At 30.5% G+C, this 17,863-nt stretch overlaps 3 protein-coding genes, 1 long non-coding RNA gene and 1 other non-coding gene across 5 annotated transcripts; 4 read left to right on the top strand and 1 right to left on the bottom strand.

Moving 5' to 3' along the window:
• Positions 1 to 1,336: 1,336 nt before the first annotated feature.
• LOC108475715 (auxin-responsive protein SAUR21-like) lies at positions 1,337 to 2,020 on the top strand. The gene has a single exon (XM_017777698.2). It carries the CDS (start codon positions 1,449 to 1,451, stop codon positions 1,764 to 1,766), a length of 318 nt encoding a protein of 105 aa, XP_017633187.1. The 5' UTR covers positions 1,337 to 1,448; the 3' UTR covers positions 1,767 to 2,020.
• Positions 2,021 to 2,558: 538 nt separating this feature from the next.
• On the top strand, positions 2,559 to 2,720 carry LOC128291228 (U1 spliceosomal RNA). The gene has a single exon (XR_008281004.1). It is a non-coding gene; the product is annotated as a U1 spliceosomal RNA (small nuclear RNA).
• Positions 2,721 to 9,603: 6,883 nt separating this feature from the next.
• On the top strand, positions 9,604 to 10,117 carry LOC108475642 (auxin-responsive protein SAUR23-like). Its single transcript, XM_017777626.2, has one exon. It carries the CDS (start codon positions 9,670 to 9,672, stop codon positions 9,952 to 9,954), a length of 285 nt encoding a protein of 94 aa, XP_017633115.1. The 5' UTR covers positions 9,604 to 9,669; the 3' UTR covers positions 9,955 to 10,117.
• Positions 10,118 to 12,093: 1,976 nt separating this feature from the next.
• On the top strand, positions 12,094 to 12,574 carry LOC108475610 (auxin-responsive protein SAUR23-like). Its single transcript, XM_017777589.2, has one exon. It carries the CDS (start codon positions 12,131 to 12,133, stop codon positions 12,443 to 12,445), a length of 315 nt encoding a protein of 104 aa, XP_017633078.1. The 5' UTR covers positions 12,094 to 12,130; the 3' UTR covers positions 12,446 to 12,574.
• Positions 12,575 to 16,144: 3,570 nt separating this feature from the next.
• Positions 16,145 to 17,752, bottom strand: LOC128290186 (uncharacterized). The gene is made up of 3 exons (XR_008279833.1): positions 17,714 to 17,752; positions 17,144 to 17,227; positions 16,145 to 16,295 (listed from the first exon to the last, which is right to left on the bottom strand). It is a non-coding gene; the product is annotated as an uncharacterized LOC128290186 (long non-coding RNA).
• Between the last annotated feature and the right edge of the window lie 111 nt (positions 17,753 to 17,863).

Genomic DNA, 17,863 nt, shown 5'->3' with positions numbered 1-17,863 from the left:
TGCTTGGCGGTGAAGTGTAAGCTTGAAGGACTTTGTCTATTATACTATTATCTTTGCGACATCTCTGATAACTCCAAGTTCCAACTATTAGATATTTCCCAACAGTAGGGACATGACATGATCTTATTGCAAAAAAAAAAAAAAACTAAATCTACTCACTTGATTGGTTATCTATCGGTTCCTTTTTATAGATGCATCACTTCAATTCCTAACCAATATTTATAAAATATATTGTATTACTTCCTCCCTGTCTGCAACTAATTTCCATTCCATAATTGTTAAATAAGGAGCTGATTGTGGTGCTCAAGACAATGATTTTATCACGGAAAATTATAAGACCTAGTAGTAGTCTTTTCTAGCATATCGCATGTCGCCACGTGGTTAATTGTCCCTTCTGAATCTGAACTCAGGATTTATGCACTGAAGCAAAATAGCCCTACTTGATAATGAAACTTGTTCCACTAAAGACAAAAGTGAATATCTGGTTCCCAATAATGCCAACATCAACTGTTTCTCATAAAGGAAACATCAGTTTTTATCAAAAAATTGGAACTTTCTCAAAAAGATGTAATCGAACTTCTGCATATATATAATTCACAAGGTTTTGCCTCACCCTATCCATTCTCTGGCCTAGTTGCGGTACATGTCACTTGCTTCATCCTGTCCAAAAAAGCTCACTCCCAAAGCAGGTTAACACCTAAAAAACTGAGGGCCTTGAATTGGATTACATACAATGCAAATCATACTTCAACTTTGACATTAACCTGCAAGATATCCTCAGTAGCAATCCTTTTTCATAATTGGTGCAGGGACTCTTTGATAAGTTGGTAGTGGATCAACATGCACCAGAAGGCATGCCAACAACATTGGACTGCAATGCACACGTAAAACATAAAGCAATTGCCCCCCTTGGTTTGGTAAAATTCTCCTTTTGATCCTAAAAAGTTATAAAGTTTTAAGTTAATAAAATGGTATTTTTAATTCAATTCTAGCTCGTAGTATAAAATTTCTGACTTCGCCCTTATACTATCACTGCAATTCAAAGAACAAAAAGAGGTCAAGTTGAAAGGCAATCATGATGCATGAATAACCGGCTCTTGAGGGAACTAAGCCCAAAACTCTGAGTCACTGACATAAGAAACATGCAACAAAAACACCAGAGATATATGGATATGAAAATCTGTGGGCGGATCTTCTGAATTTAGTAGCTTTGCGGGGGTCCCTTCTAGACCCCATTGATATTATTACAACTTCCTACCCCAAAGACAAAAGGTTACATGTTGATATTTTCAATGCATTCAAAACGATAAATGATGTTTTTAAGCTGTCTGTCCTATATATACACACCCAAAGACCAAGACCAAAAAGGTAAAAAACCTTCCTTACTATTGAAAGAACGATTTTTGTTTACAATACTCTCAAAAATTCCTTATCAGTTGATCAAATAGATGGGAATTCGGTTGCCTGAGATGATGCCTCATGCAAAGCAAACTATACGAAGTTGGTCGCGTTCTAAGCACCAATGCTCTTACCAAAGACCGAGTGCAGTAAACGTCCAGAAAGGCCATTTTGCAGTTTATGTGGGAAATGAAGAGAAGAACAAGAGATTCGTGGTCCCAATATCATACTTGAACCACCCTTTGTTGCAGGCCTTGTTGAACCAGGCTGAACAAGAGTTTGGATTTGATCATCCATTGGGTGGTCTCATGGTTCCTTGTGCTGAAGATGAATTCATCAACCTCACGTCTCGTATAAGCCATGCCTGATTCAATGCAACCTACCTGGGGTCTTGCACTGTAAGCGTATAGTACTGAGATTTGTAAATGATTTTGAAGGGTCCAAATTTTGTTACCTGTTTGGATTCCCTTTGAAACAGCGATTCTTAGTGTTCCATCTTCAAATGGTAGCTTCTTTTGTATTGACAAACTAGTGTAAATCATGAAACCATCAAGTTTTTACAGTGTTTATTCTTATGGGATTATTATAACAAGGAGAATGATAGTTTGGCTTTGAATTGAAACCCCAAACACAGAAATTTCCACCACTGTAAGCCATGTCATTGCAGAGAATTATATAGGTATGGGCACATTTTACGTATTATAACACAAGAAAAGTACTCTACTCTTGAACTCTGTTATTGCAGAGAAGGAATGCTTTGAAAATATTGAAGAAAAATTTGAAACCCTCTCAGTTTCTGCTATCTGAGATTCTTTTCCATGCGACTGAGGCTGCTATCTGCTATGGAATATTAAACAATTGTATTCTGAAACTTTGGACATGATCATATACACATATTTTCTTTACTGTGAAAACAGAGAAAATAAAATGTTAATTTTCATGTCAGCAAAGGATTAACAACCACAAATTTACCAAAAATAGTATTTCCTTGCGTTTGTTTTGTTGCCTGATTTGCAATGAGTTTGTAATCAGTGAAAAATGAGAAATTCAACTAGTCCCATAGCCTTATAAATAAGAAGCACAAATCCCTCATGGAAAGAACACACGAAACGAACACAAGCAAATCCTTATAAATAAGAAGCAGCTACGGACGTTGCAACATACTTACCTGGACGGGGTCGATGGGTGATCAGCAAGGCCCATGGTCTAGGCAAGCGACTTCCATTGCACTTGGGAAGGGCACTTGCCTAAGGTCTCCTCAAAGTAGGAGAGCCTACGTCATAATTTGTGTCAGTGGGGGCCTGCGTTCGCGCGGCCCCTTTCCAATTACAGTAAATGATTTTCTTTACATAGACGACAATATAAAAACCTTGACGCTGTAAGTTGTTAAATCCAGCCCTCCTGGAAAACACACAAGTTAGCTACCATCTACGAGAACTTTAACAATCTTGTAAGGCTGATGAAATATCCTTTGCTGCACGGAATTGTGAGACTGCCTGTCGGATGGTTGAATCCGAATTCTTCTTCAGCCAGATTTAATAGGCCTTCAAATAGAGGATGGTTCAAGTAAGATATAGGAATCATGAATCTCTTCTTGCTGGTTTCCCCTAAATATACTGCAATGTGGCCTTTCGAGACAGTTTTTGTCCCCAGCAGATCCCAAATTCTTGATGAAACGCTTCGGTGGCACATTCTGTTGGCCTTAGCTAACCCAACTATACACATCTTAGGGTAGGAGTGACAGAAAAGCTTAACTAAGACTGAAACTAAACTTGAGTTTAAATGGTTTCTTTAGTACCTAAACCTATATATAGAAACATTTCGATTAAAACTGGATAGGATAGTTAAGTTTCACATGGTTCTGTTTTGTCTGTTACAAAGTATCCCGTCCTACCTTTCCAATGAAATTTAAGAAAATGCAATGTATAACTTGCGAAACCATGAGTGAAATACCGATTATTAGACTCCTTTGTTTTGAATTACAAAGCATTTTCATCATCAAAGACATACACCGTTTCAAGTTAATGTTGATGAGTCGTTTTCACCATGTACCAAGCATTGAACTTAGACTTGAAACTTAGCTGAGTCGTTCCCCCTACGTACTAAACTATCTTGGTTGTTGCAAACTTGCAATGTCTCTCGGTCCCATCTGATCACCCCGTGCTCACAGTCATTCAATATTTACTTATCTTTTGCAATGGTTCCTCAATGTCCAGTCTTTTTCGTTTCGTTAGGAGCCGAGGTTATTGATGACTAGTTTAGCTAAAATAAACCTATACGTTTCAAACCTTTGCAATAATATCAGTGACATTTAGGACTATCATTGAGTTTCTGATCTGAAACAAAGCTTAGAGTAGAATATATTGACTATTCTGGTTAGACTAATTGTTTTTGTATTTGCATGTTGATTTTGAATGCTGAATGGGATTGAAGGGTCTTCAAGTTTTATGCATGGCTGTGAACTGTAAGCTTAAAGGACTTTGTCTATTATACTATTATCATTGGGACATCTCTGATAACTCCAAGTTCCAACTATTAGATATTTTCCAACAGTAGTAGGGACATGACATCAGAGAGGTCTCGTTGCAAAAAAAGCATTGCAGTCAAATTTATGAAGCAAATTGTAACAGAAAATGATAGGACATCGGAGTAATCTCCAATATCAGTCTAAAGTTTATTTAGATTATAACCCAAAATAAAAGTCTCAAATTGCAGTCAAGTTACAGAATAGTAGAAATTTTATATCATTCTTGATTTGAATATGTATAACACTGCCTTTATTTATCATTGTTGAATGTAATACATTTTTGTAAGAGTAATGAAATATGCTTCGCTGCATGGAATTGTGAGACCACCCGGATGGTCGAATCCAAATTCTTCCTCAGCCAGATGTAATAAGCCTTCAAATAGAGGATGGTTCAAGTAAGATATAGGAATCATGAATCTGCTCTTGCTGGTTTCCCCTACATATACTGCAATGTGGCCTTCTGGAACATTTTTCATCCCCAACAGATCCCGAATTCTCGATGAAACGCTTCGGTGGCGGATTCGCTTGGCCTGAGCAAACCCAACTATACACATCTTAGGGTAGGAGGAATAGAAAAGCTTAACTAAGACTGAAACTAAACTTGAGTTAAAATGGCATCTTTAGTACCTAAATATATAAGAGATTTAGTCAAGTTTTACATGGTTCTGTTTTGTCTGTTACAAAGCATCCTGTTCTACCTTCCCAAAGAAACTTCAGAAAATGCAATGTATAACTTGTGAAACCATGTCTGAAATACCAATTTTCCGACCCCATTGTTTTGAATTACAATGCATTTTCGACATCAAAGACTTACACTGTCTTAAGTTCATATTGATGATTCACTTTCATCATGTTCCAAAGCATTGAATTTGGACTTGAAAATTTGCAGAGTTGTTTTCCTCTACGTACTAAACTAGCTTGGTCTGCAATGGTTCACCATTGTTTAGTCATTTTCGTTCTGGTAAGAGTTGAGATTATCAACGACGAGTTTTAGAAAATCTAGCTAAAACAAAACAATACGTTTCAAACTTCTTCAATCATATCATTGACACTTAGGGACTATGATTGAGTTTCTTGGTTTTGAATGTTGAATGTGAGTGAAAGGGCCTTCAAGTTTTATGCATGGCGATGAAGTGTAAGCTTAAAGGACTTTGTTTAGTATATCATTATCTTTGGAACATCTCTGATAAGTCCAAGTTCAAATTATTATATATTTTCCAACAGTAGAGACATGACATAAGAGAGGAACTTATTGCAAAAAAAAAAGCACCGAGTCTACTCACATGAGATGATCAAATTTATGAAGCAAATTATTATAACAGAAAATGATGGGAGATAAGAGTAGTCTTTTTCCGGCATGTATTGTGTTGCCACGTCGTTGATTATCCCTTTTAAATTTGAGTTCAGGATTTACGTAATGTATCAAAAATGGCCTACTTTGATAATGGAACATGTTACATGCAAGACAAAAGCGCCATTGCCATCATCGTGCTTCTTACTGTCTGGTCCTTCTGATGGTGCCAACGTGAACTGTTACTCGTAAAGGAAAACAACAGTTTGAGCGAACCGGATCGGCTGATATACTGGTTCAGACAAAAGGATTGAACCAATTTTTGAGGAACAGTTGGGAACCAATGTATGCACAGTTATAATTATAACATATGCTCAAAGCTGAAACTTTGGAGGCTGGGGTTGGCAACTCCCCGGTCAAAGTGGGAAAATTTTATTACTAGTCCCCCTTAAGTATTAATCATTCAATTTAAGTTTTTTAGTCATTTGAATAAATGATAATTTTCTATTTTTGACCCTCTTAAAATTAATTATATATTTTATGTCCTTTTAAAATGAAAATTAACAATCAAAACCTTTAAAAAATAGGCTTTTGTCTGACAAGCCTTCAAGACGTGCCAGTTGGTGTGGTGTTTGAAGTGAAAAATACTTACGTGGAAGGTTTAATTGATTTTAAAAATTATAAAAAATTATTTTAAAAACACTATAAAAAAGGTTATAAAATATATATAACTTAATAAAATGATTAAATAAAATTATAGGAAAAATTATAAAATTAACTCAAATTTATAAAAGGAGTAATAATTTTAAAATTTTATAATTTATCTAATTTTTCCTATAATTTTATATTTCATTAAAATTTTATAATATTTTAATAATTTCTAATAATTGAAGATTCCGGCCAACATATCTCAGTCATTGTTATTTGGCACTACCAATTAATACATATCAACTATCAAAACATGTCGTTGTCTTGTTTTCACTTTCGGAAGAAAAAGAAACCGTCAATTGGACTATTTTGCTGTGGATTTTCGGACTATATTGTTAAAAAAGACAATTACGAATTAGTTTAATTTTTATGGTTAAATTCTACTATTAGTTTTTATACTTTTATTTGATTAATTTTAGTTTCTGTATTTTTCGAATTGGTCACTTTTAGTCTCTATACTTTAGCAATTAAATCTGTTTGGTTATATTCAATTACTGGTCTTATACTATGCGTACAATTATAGTTTTAATCTGTTTTCTCTAATTGGATCATTCTAAATCCTTATACTTTTTGAATTTTGAAATTTCTATCGTGATACAAATGATAGTCGTTATTTCATTAACTAGATTTTTAGTGAATAATATATGGAAATAATAAGTCGATATGGATTTATACATATGATAATATGTTTTGTTTATCAGTTTTAGAAATAACATAATTTTATTTAATGAATTTAATAGTTATTGATTGGTGAGGACTAAAATTTTAAAATTTCAAAAGTATAGGGATTAAAATGATCAAATAATAATACATGGATTACATCTACAAATTTTGCAAAGTACAAGGATTACTTGTGGAATTTAACCATTTTTTTTAGACAGTAAGTCGAATATAAATGATAATCACTAACCAACGTAATAATCACCAAAAAACGTTTGGTGTGAGCATGTTTGATTGGACGTAGGAGCTGCTGGGTGCTACTGCACAACTGGTTCGGTCTAACTTGTTAGATTTGTAGATAAGATATAAATTAAAGTTGGGCAATATATGGCCCCAAAAAGGGGTTGAGCAAAGCCACGTGATTCATTACTACAATGGGTCCTCTAAGAACTCACATTTGCTGGATTCTGATTTGTATTAAATCATTAGATTTCGATTTGATATGAAAACAACTAACATGAATTTGAAATGATTTCAACAAAGAATTCGAAATTATCTGAATTTTGAAGTAATTAGAGCCTGAATTAAAATAAATTCTGTAAAGACTTAATCCTCAATCTCGAATGACCCAAATTTAAAATAATTCAGACTCGAGATGATCTAAATTTAAAATTTTCAAAACATGAAATTGACTTAAACTCGAGACACTCAAAAATTTATCATCTAATGATCGAAATATAAAATATCCAAACTCAAAATGAGCTGAACAAGTAATCTAAAATAACCTAAACTTAAAATTATTTACAATAACTTAACCTGAAAGATTAAAAGTCCCAATCTTAAATAATTCAAAACTAAAATAACCCGCACTTGAAACATTCAAAAGCCAAGATCACCTAAAAATTTCGAAATAAAAATTCAAACTGATCCGATCCATCTTAGTCAACGAGTCAATCTAATAACCCAAAGCCGAGCTTCCGTGGAAATTGAAAACTGTGGTACTACCAATCATTCAAAAAAAATATCTATAAATACAGCCATTTTATCTCTTTAGCTTTCCATGTTCTTATCCAAAAAGCACATTAGAGACGATATTAAATGGGTGTTCGTTTACCGTGGATGATCTCCGGCGCCAGGCAAATTCTCAAGCTTCAATCTTTTATTACACGAGAAAAGGCCGATATTGTCCCGAAAGGCCACGTCGCGGTTTATGTCGGGGAGACACTAAGGAAAAGGTTCGTAGTTCCAATCATGGTATTGAACCATCCTTCATTCAAGGACTTGTTGAAGCGAGCCGGGAAAGAGTTCGGGTTTGATCAACCGATGGGTGGTTTGACAATTCCATGCCGAGAAGATGCCTTTGTGAATCTCACTTTAGGGTTGCATTAAAATGGAGTTGGTTAGTTAAGAGTAACAATCATAAATTTTGAAAAAAATTATAAAACGGATATGGAGATTATTTTTGTAAAAAAAAAAGTCTATCCTTCACAATTTCGGTTTTCTAATACACGTACAAACAATTTAGATATAAAAAATTACCGCTATTATACCTCCCCACGAATAAAGACATGTGACAAGTCAGAAGGCCACTCGAGAAATAAACTCTATTGATAAAGTGATGTGTTTGAATCAGTATTTTTAATAAAAAAAAAGGAAAATTAAATTATAAAAATTTAAAAAATCAAATTAATCAAATTAAAATATAGAGATTAAATTTTAAATCTAAGCACATAGATTATAATTTTACCTTGCAAATGCCGAGGCTAAAAAAAATATTTTCATTGTTTTCCATGTTTATTTGGTGGAAAATGAATTTCCACTGTAAATCATTATCCAAAAAAGATAAAAAAAAAATTCAATTGGTAAAGGTCATCGCTGGTTGGATCCGCCGCATTAGTCTAAGGTGCTTGCTCCTTCTAGTTTTTTCGTTAAGATATTTTCCAATCTTTCTCATCTTCACATTCCCAGCAAAGAAAAACCCTCTTCTCCTCCCCCCTTCATTGCGACCCCGACTCAGTGCTTGCCGCCATCCAGCAATAGTTCTCAGCACCAGTTACCGGCGTTCATCTTTGATCTTCCCCCTTTCCACCTTTCGTTGCCGAAATCTGCACTGCACCAGTCAACAAACCAACCAGAAAATTCACCACCACTCTTCCAGCCTCATCTTCTCTTCCTCCCATTTTACCAGTCCCTCCACTTGATTTGGAGTAGAAGTTGAGATTTCTTTGTTTTCATTAATTTTCTATGCTTTCTTGCATCTGTTCCGAAATGAATTTTTTGTTCTTAGAGTAGAAGTTGAGATTTCTTTGTTTTCATTGGTTTTTATGCTTTCTTATATCTATTTTGAAACTAAAACTAGAACTAATTCAATATAAAGCACAATAGATTGAAAATCAAAATGTATTTAGATAAAACTCGTATATTATGAGACTTAAACTCATAATAATTTGAAAAACTATATTTATATATATATATAATATTTACATAATAAAACTCGAACATAAGTTATTAAAATTTGCCAACCTCAAATTCACTAAGACAATTAAGATTGAATTCAGATGGGTAGTGCGTTTACTTGCCGTTAGTGTAAAAATAACGGTGACAATGAGATTAGATACTGTAGCGATACTGTAACATGAGACAAAAAGTAAATTAAACGCATTACACCGCACCGCACCGCCACCCAGATCCGCCCTAAATCATCAATGACTTACACAATCTTATATGACGTATTTGATGAGATTGTTGAGATAGCAATGGGGTTGCACTCACGTGGTTGTTGATTTTTTTTTTTTTTTATAAATTATCATTCAAAAACAACCTCATCACATGAACAACCTGCAAATTGACCATCCATTGATCTCTTTTAGGTCTTTAATTGTTAATTAAGATTTATAAATAGTTGATCTAATAAGGAAACCCCATGTGATTATTTCAAGAGGTGGGTCCATATTTTGATTGCTTTATTAGAAAACTTGCATATAAATATAAAGCAAACCCCAACAAGCTTTTCCAATTACAAGACACTTTCATCAAGTTAATACTGTTTTTAGTGTGTGCTTTTTTCTTTAATTTCATTTCAAATATGGGTATTCATTTACCTTCCATGATCCTTCATGCCAAACAAGTTCTTAAGTTTCAATCAAGGAACCAACTACATGTGCCCAAAGGCCACATTGCTGTTTATGTTGGAGAAATGAAGAAGACAAGGTTTGTGGTTCCAATTTCATACTTGAACCATCCTTGTTTTCTGGATTTGCTCGGTCGGGCCGAGGAAGAGTTCGGGTTCAATCACCCGATGGGCGGTCTTACGATCCCGTGTGACGAAGATTCCTTCATCGATCTCACTTCTCGGTTGCATAGTTGCTGAAATATGAGGACCATGAATGCTTAGTTTAAGCCAGATTTTAGAAGTTTTTAGTTGATTTTAGTTTCTTTTGCTCCTTTGCAGGATGAAAGAAATGTAAACGTAGATAGCTTTTGGCCATTAACATATTGTGAAATGATAATGAAATTTTTGGTTTTGTGAATCATATTTAACTCTTTTTTATCTTGATTTTTTTCTTTAAATAAGATTAATAATTAAAATTTGAAATAATTAAAATTCAAAATAACTCAAATTGAAAATGACCCGAACAAATAAATTGAAATGACGAGAACTTAAAATAACTCAACTCGAAAAACTCGATTAACAAACTTGAATAGCTTAAACCCAAAATGACTCGACCAAAGATAACTTAAGATTCAAAATGATTAAAAAAAGTTTAAAATCTGAATTTACCCTAAACCATTCATAATACATCTCATTATAAGTTCTGATCATATATATATATATATATATATATTAGACAATGTTTATAATTACCCATAACCCCTCCCAAACCCATAAATAAAAGGATAATGTGCTTCAATTTACTCGAACCCACGACTTCCTACATAGACCACAATACACATACCAATTAATTTAATATTCAATCGACAAATTTAAATTTCTTAAAATAAAAGTAAAGTACTAAATAATTACAAATATAGAAAGAATATAATCTTTAGAGCATATTTGATTTATATATTTATCACTATAATTATAAAAGGAATATTCCCCAAATATTTTGGGCATGTTGTTCATATCAGTTGCTCTAGATCCGAGAATCCATTGAGATTCATGTTTTTTTTTTTTCAAAAATAAAATCATGGCAGGTTGGTAGTTAGGGGAAGTTTGGTTAGGTGCTTGAAATTTTGTGAATAATGTATAAGAATGTAGTTCGGTTTTCGGTTTTTCATATTAATTTAAATATTTTTGAATAAATTTGATAAATTTTAATTATATAATTTTGGATATTATGTAAAGTTTTAAAGTCCTCAATTTACATTTAATTCTAAATTCAATCTCCAACTAGTCTTCTAACCCTTATAAAAAATATAAAAAGGAGTTGCAGATATTATTGTTCGAATATCAAACCTATTAAAATATTATGATTGGATAATTTAATTACGTTAAATTTTAAATAAGTTGTATTTAAATATCCTTTCAATAATAATAATTTTAAGATTCAAACTCAAATACTTAAAAACAAGTTCATTTCACTTCTTCTAATTACCTATTCGTCAAGTTTCCCATATAAATTTGTTAAATATATTGATTACATAATTTTTAATTGATAAATTTTAATTTTTGTTTTTATAATTTTTTAATAATAAAAAGAATTGGTGCTTGTGAGAACCCAAATTTTTTTTGGCAAATTGAGAGTTTATCAATTGTCCATGTGATCTAATCATATATCTATCATGGCATGCACAAGGTTCAAAAGCCTTCAAATATTCTCAATAATTTTCTTTATGATATGAAATATTTAATTCATCAAACAAAATAAAAAATAATCGATTGAGTCTTAGTTTTATTGGCATGAGTATTGTTTCTAATACAGGAGAATGTGGGTTCGAGTGCGTTGAAATACATTAGAGGACTATAAGTAATTTTAGGTATTAAATTAAAAAAAATTGAATAAAAAAACTACAGTCGTTACTGAGTGCCGTCTAATTCAAATTGAATTATCTTACATTATAATACTTAATCCTATAATAAACTGAAAAAAAAATCCATACATAACATTTGCATACAATAAAACTCAAATACAAACCATTAAAATTTTCGAAACACAACCAAAATCATCAATGGCTTACACAATGTTATATGACGTATTTGATGAGATGGTAGAGAAAGCAATGGTCGTTGGACTCACATGAATGTTGATGTTATTCAAAATTATCATTCAAAAACAACCTCATCACGTTAACAACCTGCAAAATTGAACATCTATTGTACCCCTTGGGTCTTTAATTGTTAATTAAGATTTATAAATAGTTGATCTAATAAGGCAAACCCGATGTGATTCTTCCAAAAGGTGGGTCCATATTTGATTATTTCTATGTTGAAATTTTTCCAATTTCATCCCAAGACTTAAACACTTGCCTATAAATACAAACACCACCCAACAAGCTTTTTTCCAATTACAAAATACACTTTCATCAACCTTCAAAAATCAAATATGGGTATCCATTTACCTTCAATTATCCTTCATGCCAAGCAAGTTCTTAAGTTCCAATCAAGGAACCAACTACATGTACCCAAAGGCCACATTGCAGTTTATGTTGGAGAAATGAAGAAGACAAGGTTTGTGGTTCCTATTTCATACTTGAACCACCCTTGTTTTCTAGATTTGCTCGGTCGGGCCGAGGAAGAGTTCGGGTTCAATCACCCAATGGGCGGTCTTACGATCCCGTGTGACGAAGATGCCTTTATCGATCTCACTTCTCGGTTGCATGGCTGCTCAAGTATGAAAACCATAACCATAAATGCTTAAGTTAAACCAGATTTCAGATTATTTTTATTTCTAGGATGTCAGAAATGTAAAATGTAGATAGCTTTTTGGCAATTAACATACAGTATTGTTTGAAATTATAATGAAAAAATTTGGCTTCTGAATCATATACGTAACTCTCTTCAATATTGGCTCTTGAGTTTGTGAATGTTTGCTTTCCATTGTTCCAATCATGTATCATGTATGATTGATTGATGAGGATGCAAACATGTCAATTTCGACCCAAACGTGGCATTAAAATTTTGGGATTTAACAAAATTTTTTTAAAAAAATTTAGAGTTTAATGAGAATTTTCAGAAAGAAGGGATCTACTTAAAAATTTTAAGAAAATTAATGAAAATTGTCAAGAAATTTAGAGGGCTTAATTAAAATTTTTAAAAAATGAGAGATCTAAGTAAATTTTTAAAAATTGTGAATGGCTTAATGACAAATTTTCAAATTTTTTAGGGTGGCTTATCTTATGTTCTACGATGGAATGTGACTCAATTAATTTGAATCCAAATATAATCTAATCTTTTTAGGCATAATCTCTCTAATTTAATTAAAAAAAATTATTTTAGCCATTGGTTTAATTTTTCATCTTTTTAGCTTTAAATTTATGTTTTTTGTGTGGAATCACCCCAACATAAATAAAAAGTTAATGTTTTATTAATTTTGCTGATGTTACATACACGTAGATGACATGTTAGCATTTAATTTATTTTTAAAATTTAAAATAAAAATTATAAAACTATTTTTAAAAATTAAACATCATTAAAATGATTAAAATATATAAATATATAAAAAACAATTTTTTAATATTTTTAAAATTTTAAAATAATTAAATATTTATGTGTTATCCACATGGCAATCCACGTGTATTACACGTTAGTGAAGTTAACAAATATTAACTTTTCCATTTATTTTAGGGGTGATTTGACTAAAAAATACAACTTAAAGTGCTAAAAGAGACGAAAAATTAGATGTAGGGCTAAAATAATTTTTTTATAAAGTTAGAGGGCCAAAAAAATTATTATGCTTTTTCTTATTATAAATAAAGACAACAACTCAAATCAGACTTAAACCCGAAGTAATCATAATTAGAAACGATTTAAACTTAAAATGACTCAAATCGAAAATAACCGGAATAAATATTTTAAAATGACATAAACATAAAATAATTCAACTTGAAAAACTTAATTAACCAATTCAAATGATCTAAACTCGAAATAATTCGAACTAAAAAAATTCAAACTCAAAATTAATATGAAATTAAAATAATAATAATAAATTAACTAGAATTAAAACCAACATTATCTCTCAATTTAAAAGAATTATGTATGAAATATGATCAAATAATGCAAAAAAAGGCTCAAATTCCACTTATGTCATACCCAAAAGCGGCGGGTCTAAAGGGTCAGCTTTTGCTGCGCAACATGCAACTCACATGGACATGCCCCTACTGCACGCCTACCAACACCCAATTGTCTATTTCACTGTTTAAAATAATAAAAATATTTTAAAATTTTAATTATAAAATATATATATTAAATTTATACATGAATTTTAGTTGAATGTGTAATTTAATCTATGAATTTTGATATTATATAATTATACACGTGAAATTTGAATTATAATTTGTATGTATACATGAAACTTTAATTTTGTTCAATTTTACACAATTAAAGAAAATATATACATACATTTATTTTCATATTGGATTGATATAATTATTTGTATATATAATTTATCAACATAAAATAAGGTTAATTCGATAATGTTGATAGTAATTTATGAAAATTAAATCAAATCAAATTTTCATGTTTAAAATCGTATAAAATCAAAATTCATGTATAATTTTTATATTTATCCCTTATAAAAATATTATATATTTTTATAAATTATCTTTTACATATTTTTATTTTTGAAGGGTAAAACAGGTTAAACCAAATGGACTCGAGGTTGAAAATACTATATTTAAATCCAACTCAAAACAAGTCCAACCAACATGAACACCTCTATTGAAAAATATAACTTTCCCTTGCGAAGAATTGTAGAAATTATTTTATTTATACGTCTTATGTCTATAAATATAAATTTTAAAGAAGTATTGTAGACATAACTATTGAATAATAAAAATATATTTTTATTGCTCTCCTATTTTCTATTATTTTACTCTTTTATTATTTATTTTCCCTAAACTTTCTTCTAAGTTATTTCATATACCCACACAAAATTCTTTAAAAAATCTTAATCCACCAAAAGATTCAAACTTACGTCACCTAGATTTTCAACATTGACTTTAATCGCATAACCCCTTGAAGATTTATATGTACATTAATTTGAGGATTTTAAATCTTAAATAAAGAATATATTAGAACATTTAGAAGCCGACTTTATTAGGTCTATTGCATTCGTCAAAGTGAATGCAAGTATTAAAAATAGTTTAAAGGATATAATCATGGACGCGATAAGTGACATAAAAAATAATCACTAGAAGTGAAAACATAATAATAAAAGTTTTCAAGATAACCCTTCAAATGATAGGTACAACTTATATTATAAATATGTTATGATAAGATCATCGATCACATACCCGTTGTATGTCTAAATATTTTGTCCAATTATATTAATATTCTTTAAAGAAAATATAAATATATATGTCGTATCGACAATGAAACAATGAATACTATTTTAAGAGAGAAAGTATTTATTTTATTTGATATTGAAACAAACCAATATTGTTGCAATATTTAGTACTACAAAATAAGGTAGTGCAAAATTGGTATTGAAACAAATCAATATTGTTGTTATATTTGATAGTACAAAATCAGTTGAAATCTCTAGAAAAACTAATATATCAATGCTAAGATTTTATTGATCAAACTTCATCATTTGGTCATTTATTTATTTGATTAGTTACTGCACACCATTGGGGCTATGAATCAACAAAAATACAAACAATAAACTAGCAGTGTACGACAAGTGTGACAGGTCAAGTTGTAATATTTTTAATATTACAATAAAACACTTGGGCATTCCAATGGTCGAATCTAAGAGAATTCGGGAACTAAGTGATTCCTAATTGACGAAAAATTATAAAATGATCTACCATGCACATGTATAGAAGGATCATGATCAAAGTTTATTATAATTGTTATTCAAACTCTCGAAGATATTAAAATATATTTTTTCAGAATTCTTTCTTAGTCATGACTTCCAAAAGAATATCAAATATGTTTAAGTTATTATTTGAATAGTTAGTATTCAAGATTGAAATACATAAAATATGAGATATTATCTGATTATGATGTTGTCGTGAGGGGGAAATAAATACGCGCTATGCTTTTTTTCCTTAACTAAGGTTTTGTCCTACTGGACTGTAACACCCCTTAACCCTAAACCATCACCGGATCAGGGTTACGGAGCATTATCGGACATATTGGACAACTTAGAAATAATTCATAAATAAATAACATTCATAGCATAGTTTAACTTTTAAGTCTTTATAATAGACCCTCGAGGCCCAAAATACGTATTAGGAGTGGAACGATTTTTTTTTTTCAAAGATTTCGCTTATTTTGTATAAAACCCCGCAAGTTCAAACCAAAACAACCAATACCATATATACTATATAAATTTTTGTACTATTTCATTTGTATAAACATTAAAAATACTAATTACCATTTTTTTTTTTACAACAAAAGTCTTGTAACATTCTGATGTGATCAAAATAACACCTTTGTACATGCCACTTTTAATTCAAAATATGGTACCTACTTATGAAGCTCTTGAGGATGTGATGAGATGAGAGATCTTCTAGTCGACGCTACCTCTTCGAGTCTAACTGTACCTACGCGTTAAAATTAAACGCGTTAAGCCGGTGAAGGCTTAGTAAGCACTACAAGAATAAATAGGCAAATAAATCCCATTTAAAATATTATAATCTATTTTGATCAATATATATATATTTATATGCATATAAGTTTCTTTAGTTGTATCTTATAATAACAAAATTTAATTTATTATTATATAAGTTATAAAACTTAACTTGTACATTGATAATTCGCTTTGATTCACAACTTATATATTTAGCCCAAAGTAGACTTAATAGAACACACTAGATATACGGAACAAATACAGAAGTGCATTATTATGCACAAATGAACAGAGAGCACTAAAGTGCTATACAGAGAGCACAGATGTGCTAAACAGAGAGCACTTAACGTGCTAATAATAGTACAGAGAGCACTAATGTGCTAATAATCAGAGAGCGCGCTAGAGTTCCTTAATGGCATGCCACTAATATCCTAGTAGTTCTAAATTCATCTACTTGGGCATTAAAACTGAATTTCATACATTTAAATACTTTACATAAATATCTCAAAAAAGATTTCTCATTTATTCATCATTACAATTTAGTGCATATTACATAATTCACAAATATCACATCTTTTTCACACATATATTTTTGTCACAACATTATTACTTAATGTTCAAACAATATAATTTCTTATATTCTCCAATTATAATTTTCTTTTCAAATTTCATATTTCCATAATCTATTATTATTATTATTATTTATTTACTTATAAATTTAAATATATATATATATATATTACATTTTATTTCTAAATAATTCTATACTACAATATAAACATCTAAACAAAATTAATTAAAAAAAAATCTTGTAGTACTTACAACAAAAAGATTGAGATGATGTCTTCCTTCACTCCTTAGCCTTCCCTTTTCCTTTTTCTTCAATTAGGTCCTCTCCTTTCCTTTCTTTCTCTTCAATTTCATATAAAACATATAACATTTATATGTTAGAGAAAATAATTAAATGACTTTCCTATGCTATTAAAAAAATAAACATGTATGATATAATAAATTTATCATTTCTTACATTAACTTACATTTCAATTTATTCCATAACTAAAATTATTTCCATTTCTATTATAATCTATGCTTTATTTTTATTTAAATTCTACTTATAACTTAGTTTAACTCCCAAATTTTCACTAATAAACCCCAATTTCAAACTTCTTATAATTTACTCCTTATTGCAATCTATTTCACAATTCAATCTTTTTTTTTTCAATTCTAATTTGAATTTTCATGAGTTCAATCTCTAATTTATCCATAAATTCAACAATAACTATATATAAAAAAATCTAATAACTCTCAAAATTTCAACATATACCTAATAGTATTTTGTTCTAGGATCATAAAAACTCAATAATTACAAGAAAATGAATTAAATTGACTTACCAAATTGAATTTGAACCCTTGAAATCTCAAATTTTCTTTTTTCTTTTTCTTTCTCCTTTTTCTCTATTTCGTCCCTGCGATTCTGTTTGTTTCTTTTTTCTATTCTGTTTCTTTACTTTTCTTATGTTTTATATATATAATATAATATAA

Source organism: Gossypium arboreum, chromosome 3, assembly GCF_025698485.1.
Source record: "Gossypium arboreum isolate Shixiya-1 chromosome 3, ASM2569848v2, whole genome shotgun sequence".
In the NCBI taxonomy this organism is placed as follows: Eukaryota; Viridiplantae; Streptophyta; class Magnoliopsida; order Malvales; family Malvaceae; genus Gossypium; species Gossypium arboreum.
The sequence above is the reverse complement of the archived record's forward strand: the minus strand, read 5'-3'. Positions and strand labels throughout refer to the sequence as shown.

Excerpts from the sequence above, each read along its gene's own strand:
- LOC108475715 (XM_017777698.2), top strand. The coding sequence starts at position 1,449 with ATGGGAATTCGGTTGCCTGAGATGATGCCTCATGCAAAGCAAACTATA.
- LOC108475642 (XM_017777626.2), top strand. The coding sequence starts at position 9,670 with ATGGGTATTCATTTACCTTCCATGATCCTTCATGCCAAACAAGTTCTT.
- LOC108475610 (XM_017777589.2), top strand. The coding sequence starts at position 12,131 with ATGGGTATCCATTTACCTTCAATTATCCTTCATGCCAAGCAAGTTCTT.